This window comes from Gavialis gangeticus, unplaced genomic scaffold, assembly GCF_001723915.1.
Source record: "Gavialis gangeticus isolate Ggan-Ray unplaced genomic scaffold, GavGan_comp1, whole genome shotgun sequence".
In the NCBI taxonomy this organism is placed as follows: Eukaryota; Metazoa; Chordata; order Crocodylia; family Gavialidae; genus Gavialis; species Gavialis gangeticus.
In genome coordinates this window covers 4,879,332-4,886,699 of record NW_017729007.1, presented here as the reverse complement: position 1 = coordinate 4,886,699, position 7,368 = coordinate 4,879,332, and the positions used below count along the sequence as shown (strand labels likewise).

Genomic DNA, 7,368 nt, shown 5'->3' with positions numbered 1-7,368 from the left:
TGCATTTATTTAGTACTTGGTAGTACAGGTACTAAGTAAATACACAGTAATGATTGTGCAGTAGCATCTCCTGTAGACAAGCCCAGAAAGATGCTGGTGAGGCTGCTCTGAGGCTGAACCTGCTCTCAAACCCTCAGTCTCTGGTTTGCATTACAGCAGCCAATGGTAGTTGCCACAGTAGTCTTCTGCGTTTGAAGCTGCGTCTTTAAAGCTTGTGTGCTTTAACCTCTAAAGACCCCATATAACAATGTGTTATCTTATGCTTAGATATAATTACTTTCACACAATCCACATCATAAACAGAAACCAAAAGAGCTCATATAGGGTTCCTAGGCATATCGTGCTAACTTCACTGACTTTCTTGGAATTACACAGATTCAGGTTTACATAATACATACTTTTACAAAAAGAATGAATATGATGATAAGCAAAACTGAGGTATGCTTGAACATACTGAAGACCATGATGGCCTGTTCCTATGACTAAGGCTACAATTGTGTCTGGGTAACTTTTAGTACATTTTTCAGCAGCTCTCCAAGAAGAAAATTAATATTTATAGGAAAGTTACAGATCATACTTGCTCTGTGCCTACAACAACTAAACTGAATGCACTCCCATAGTAGGAACACTACTTCCTTGGAACTGCATCAGGAGAGTCATGGATTTTTTTTCATATTCGTTGTTGTTTCCATAGCTCCCATGACAAAAGTATAGCTTTACTTATGATCAGTCCACATGAAAGGTCCAAGCTGATGGCCATAAATGTAAAGGTTTTCTGTTGTGGTAGAAAATTACCAATGATTAACTTACAAGCAGAAGAGTTAAATCTGGCTTTGAAATCAACAAGAGAATTGTTAGCATTTTTGATCATCATGATTCAACATTAAGAAGCAAGGGAATTCCACCACCCTGTGTTTTGAAATCAAACTCCAAGTGCTCATATGTAATAAAATTTCAAAATCAATTGAGATACATATTTTAAAATCATATTACCTTTTTAATTTTTTGCTTTACATTTTTACTAAGTGTATTGAAATTTGGAAGCAGAAGTATGCTGAAACCATAGATTAAAAAGTTTCAAACTGAAATAATTTCAAATATGATCTGAAATAATGTGCAACTGCTTCAGAATATTTTTAGAACTAAAAAACAACAATAAAAATTAACTTTACAGATGGTGTTATTTAAAGTTTAAAATGAATGGATAATTACATACTCAATGATAGAAAATGAGTGACAAAAAGTCTCATTAACTAAATTAATGGTTAACACAAATGATTTTGAAATTTAATTTAATAGCATTTGGGTAGTTAAGCATTTCAACTGGTTTGCAAGCAAACTATTTCTCCTAATACATTTTATCAGAAAAAGAATTAGGTTCAAGAGAACACTTACCTGGACCATCTGGAGGAGTATCAACTATGACTTGGTCACTGTATTTTCCAAATAGACCATTAGAGCAAATAGCAACTATCTGAAGAACGTAACTTGTATTGGACAGCAGATTATTTAGAATAGCTCCCTAAAAGAAAAGTAATGGTTAAGAATATAAATGGGAATTTCCAGCAAATTAAAAAAATGTTAGATTCCTAAAATCTTTTCCTAAAATTGTTGTTTTCTTACATGAACCAATGAGAAACGGTTCCAGTATATTCTAACATGTGACTTCTACATTTTGGTGAGAAAAACAGGCAAAAACCCCCTTTAAAACTAGATCCTGTGAAATGTCCTAATGGAGAATACTGAATAACTGGACAGAACACATTTTTCTATGCTGAATACTAGTTATAGACTGCTATTTTTTGTTCAGTGTATGGCTCTTCAAAGGGAGTGATTTTTTATATTGGTAAAGCACCATCAAATTACAAATCAATCAATATTCATAGTCTCTCCAGTATAATTGTTCAGATTCTGAATCTTTTATTATTTGCTTATGTATATCATTCTATACATTACTGATCAATGGGGCAGGCTCTTCACTGTGTGGAGGAAGAACTACATGATCAGTAAGATTGGAGCCTGATAGCACAGCGCTCTTTAGTTGGTTCGACAGAGAAAAAAGAACAGAAGTTTAAGGATGCCATACTACCTCAGTGATGACAGCTCTCCCTCATACAGGTTGGGGTTTTTTTTAATTTGTCTCTGAGGCTCCATAATCAAGGAGAGAAGCGGAGTTTCTCTGAGCAGCACCCAAACAAATTAATTTTCATTGAATAAGCTCTGTGACATCATTTAATCACCCAGCATAATTCTTTGTGAATGCTTCACTACGCCCACTTTTTATGAAACTTGAAGAGGTTAGTTACCAGGTCTTGATACCCATCTGTCAGAAACTCATGCTTAGTCTGGTCTTCTCCATCCAATTGCTGATAAAAGACAGCAAATCTGTCAATCATGGTGTCATACACAACTCGAGGTCGATCCCAGGTAACAAGTAGGCTAGTATAGTTCTTTGGATCAGCTTGGACATTTTCTGGTTCTGAGCTGCAAACTTAAAATAATAACAATAGCAATAACAACTGCAACAATAGCAGCAACAGCAATAGCATCATTTTAATAAATAGCATCACTAATTCCAAGTACTGAAGGGCTAATTCACGTCCCACAGAAGTCAGTACAAGTCCTAGAATTGCAGAATCATAGAAAATTAGGGCTGGAAGGGACCTCAGGAGGTCATCTAGTCCAACCGCCTGCTCAAAGCAGGACAATCCCCAACTAGGTAGTCCCAGCCAGGGCTTTGTCAAGCCAGGCTTTAAAAACCTCCAAAGATGGAGAGTTCACCACCTCTCTAGGTAATCCATTCCAGTACTTTACTACCTTCTGAGTACAAAAGTCTTTCCTAATATCTGACTTAAACTCCCCTTACTGCAACTTGAGACCATTGCTCCTTGTTCTGTCATCTGTCACCACTAAGAACAGTCTAGGCTCCATCCTCTTTGAAAACACCTTTTAGCTAGTTAAAGGTTGCTATCAAATTCCACCTCAGTCTTCTCTAGATTAAATAAACCCAGTTCCCTCAGCCTCTCCTCACAAGTCATGTGCCCCAGTCCCCAAACCATTTTGTTGCCCTCTGCTAGATTCTCTCCAATTTGTCCATATCCTTTCTGTAGTGGGGGTCCCAAAACTGGACACAATCCTCCAAATGTGGCCTCACCAGTGCCGAATAGAGGGGAATAATTACTTCCCTCAATCTGCTGGCAACACTCCTACTAAAACAGGTCAGTCTTCTTGGCAACAAGGCACACTGTTGACCCATATTCAGCTTATTGTTCACTGTAACCCCCAGATCCTTTTCTGCAGAGCTGCTGCTTAGCCAGTTGGCCCCAAACCTGTAGCAGTGCATGGGATTCTTCTGTCCTAAGTGTAGAACTTTACACCTATTGTTGCTGAACCTCATGAGATTTCTTTTGGCCCAATCCTGCAATTTGTCTAGGTCACTCTGGGTGCTTCTACATTAACACACTTTAGTTAATGCACATTAAATTTAGTATCTCAATTGTGAGGGTGACTATACACATGCTCCAGGATGGTGGTGGTGGTGGGGGCGTGGCCTTAATTACAGCAGCTCTGAGAACCGCTCTAATTAAAGCGCCTGCAGTGTCACATGCATTCAGTGTCCCACACTTCAAAATAGCAGTGGGGGTGCTTTAACTAAAGCTTGTCAAATGAGTTTTAGTTTAAGTGCCTCCATCACCATTTTGAAATGCGGGGATGCTGAATATACGTGACGCAGAGGCTGCTGGAGTACACTAATTAGCACACTCCAGGAGACTCGCATTAACTGAGTCTGTTCCAACATGTTCTAATAAGCACACGTTGGAGCAGAGGTCCATCATATGTATAGGTGCCCTGGGGTACTAGGAAAATGCGCATTAGTCTGTCTTAATATGCATTAACTAAAGAGAATGGTTTTTAGGTGACCCTTAATGCACATTAGTCAATTTCAATGCTCATTAACTAAATAGCATGGTTTAGTGACGCTTTAATGTGCATTAAAATTGACTAATGCACATTAAAGCACATGTATAGATATGGCCTCTGAATCCTAGCCCTACCCTCCATGATATCTACTACTCCTCCCAGCTTAGTGTCTGTGGCAGGGCATTGTTCGTGCCTGCCACTTTAAGGACTCAGCCAAGCAGCCAGCAGGTGCTTGATTGCAGTGGCCATTTTAGATCTCTGGCCGCCTACATAAACAGAACAGTCCACTGCTGGAGGGTCAGGCAGCAACATTGCCTGGCTGCAACGCTTCATGTATCACCCTGGAGGTAAGGGAAGGAGCTGTACAGGATGGCTTGGAGGCTCCTGGTCCTGGGCATGACCTAAAACAGCACCCTGCTGGGAGTGGGTGGCTTGGTGGGGCTCTCAGTGGCACGGGAGCCCCCAGGAAATTCCAGGCCAGTGAAAGGCGGGTTGGGGTGCTTTAATAACCCCAGCTCCCACAACCAGGTGGGTTACCTGCTAGTAGGGTCCAGAAGGTGAACCCAGAACAGAGAGTGGGGTTATAGTTTTAGAAACCTGTCTTGAAATCCCCTGACTGGTCAATGCTGGGGCCAGGACCGGAAGGGTGTAAGGGCCAGGGGTCCACTGCGAGGGATGTCCAAAGCTGAGGGCCTGGGGTTCCAACTGGCCTGAAGGCGAGGCCTGGGCCTGTGTAGCCAGAGGTCTCGGGGGGATCACACCCATAAGGGGGAACAGATCAGGGAGCTAGGCAGCCCAGAATGAAGGCGGAGTAGGCTGCCTGAGTGGAGGGATCTTGTAGGGGTCTGGATGGGAGGATTCTGGGTCCCAGAGTGGGGGCCAGTGACATTAAAAACAGTGGATGCCATCTGCGAGGCTTGGGCTGCAGTGTAGGGGAGGAACGGAGCCGCAGATAGCGCTCCCTGGTATTGGGGCAAGAAATGGGCAGCCTCCCACTTAATTAACAACTTAATTAAATGTCATCAAGGTGTGCCGGGTGAGAAGGCGGGTGGTTGGCCCAGAACAAGTGGGCGGGGCATTGGTAGATTGGCCCTGAGAAAGCCCCGTTATAGTGTCATCCATGAACTTACTGAGGGTGTACTCCATCCCATCTTCCAGAGCATTAATGAAGATACTGAACAAAACTGACCCCAGAACTGACCCCGGGGGCATTCCATTTGATACTGGCTGCCAATTAGACCTTGAAGCATTTATCACTACCTGTTGAGCCTGACAATCCAGACAGCTTTCTATCCATCTTACAGTCCACTCATAGAACCCATGCTTCCTTAACTTGTTTTCAAGAATGCTATGGGAGATGGTATCAAAAGCCTTGATAAAATCAAGGTACATCAAAGCCACTGCTTTCTCCACATCAACAGAACCAGTCATCTCATCATAGACGGCAATCAGGTTGGTCAGGCATCACTTGCCCTTTGTAAATCCATACTCACTGTTTTGAATCAGCTTGTTCTCCTCCAAGTGCTTGGAAATAGATTCCTTGAGGTCCTGCTCTATGATTTTTCCAGAGACTGAGCTGACACTGACTGGTCTGTAGTTCCCTGGATCCTCCCTCTTCCCTTTCTTAAAGATGGGCACTATATTTGCCCTTTTCCAATTGTCCCAGACCTCCCCCAATGACTTGTTAAAGACAATGGTAAGTGGTTCTGCAATCATATCAGCTAACTGCCTCAGCACCCTTAGATGCATTGCATCTGGCCCCATGGACTTGTACATGTCCAGCTTTTCTAAATAGTCCCTAACCTGTTCTTTCACCACTAAGAGCTGCTCACCTGCTCCTTAAATTGTGTTGCCCAATACAGTAGTCTGGGAGCCTGTGAAGCCTAAGGTAAAAAAGCCATTAAGTACTTCAGTCTATTCCTCCTCAGCTGTCACTAGGTTGCATCCCCCATTTAATAAGAGACTCACACTTTCCCTGACTTTCCTCTTGTTCCTGACATAAATGTAGAAACCCTTCTTGTTAACCTTCAAGGCCCTTGCTACCTTCAACTCCAGTTGTGCTTTGGCCTTCCTGAACTCATCCCTGTATGCCTGAGCAATATTTTTATTCTCCTCCCAAGTTGTTTGTCCAAGCTTCCACTTCTTGTAAGCTTCCTTTCTGTTTCAGCTCACCAAAGAGTTCTGTGCCATATTTGCTATTCTTCTTGCACATCAGGATGGTTTGTTCTTGAGCCCTCAGTAGGGTTTCTTTAAAATATAACGAGCTCTCCTGGATTCCTTTCCCCATTAGACTGGCCTCCCAGAGGATCCTGCTGATCAGTTCCCTGAAGGAGTCAAAGTCTGCTTTTCTGCAGTCCAGGGTCCATACTCTGCTCTCCTTTTTTCTTTTTGTCAGGATCCTGAACTCAATCATCTAGTGGTAACTGACGCTCAAGTTGCCATCTGCTTCTACATCCCCCACCAATTATTCCCTGTTTGTGAGCAGCAGGTCAAGAAGAGCATGGCCCCTAGTTGGTCTCTCCAGGAGTTTATACATGTGCTCTGGGAGTGTGTGTGTGTGGGAGGGGGGTGCAGTGTCCCCCTGCACTTCAAAATGGTAGTGGGGGAGCTTTACCTAAAGCTTGTCAAATGATCTTTAGCTAAAGTGCCCCTGCTGCCATTTTGAAGTGCAGGGACACTGATACACAAGATGCTGGAGGCTGCTGGAGTGCAGTAATTACTAGGGGTGTGTGACAGGGGCCTTTTAGATTGGGATTTGGCCCAAATCAGAGACAGTGATTCGATTCGTTGATTCGGATCACTGTCCCTGATTCGATTAGTTCAAATCCAAATCTGAAAATTCAATGCTGATTCAGAAAACCAGGAATTCGGACATAGACACAGCTTTAAAAGTTTTTTGTAGATACCTTGAGGTAGCAGGCATGGCTTATGATCGCTGCGATGTTGAAGTGCAGGTGCCCCTCCCAGATCCAGGAGACACCAGTTACTGAGCTCGGGTAGTGCGGGGGGTGGGAGCCCAGCATGCTCCCTGATGGACCCGGAAGTGCTTCTGGTCCACTTCTGGGTATGCTGGGGAGCCCCCGTCTTCTGTGGGACGCTCCATGCACCCCAGCATCGCAGCACTCACAAGCCCCTGCTACCTAGAGGTATGCAGAAAAAACGTTTAAAGCTGTGTCTATGTCCGAATCTCTGAATCTCTCTGCATCGATTTTGGAGGGTTCCCATTTGATTCGGGGAGATTAAAGGGTCCTCTGATTCGATTCGGATTCAGAGATTCAGCCACCAAATCAGGCTGAATCTCCACTGAATCAAATAAAGGACCAAAGCTTCACACAGCCCTAGTAATTACCACACTCTAGCAGACTCAGTTAATTGAGTCTGCTCGTGTATAGGCGCTCTCCAATACTTGCACCAGGAGAAGTCATCTCATTTATTTTCATGGGAGCT

At 43.3% G+C, this 7,368-nt stretch overlaps 1 protein-coding gene across 1 annotated transcript in view; it reads right to left on the bottom strand.

Moving 5' to 3' along the window:
- Positions 1-7,368, bottom strand: part of PTPRZ1 (protein tyrosine phosphatase, receptor type Z1) — a 210,128-nt gene that overhangs the window by 87,871 nt on the left and 114,889 nt on the right. Inside the window, 2 exon segments of the mRNA XM_019509246.1 lie at positions 1,396-1,522; positions 2,307-2,491. Coding sequence (XP_019364791.1) covers positions 1,396-1,522; positions 2,307-2,491 — 312 coding nt within the window.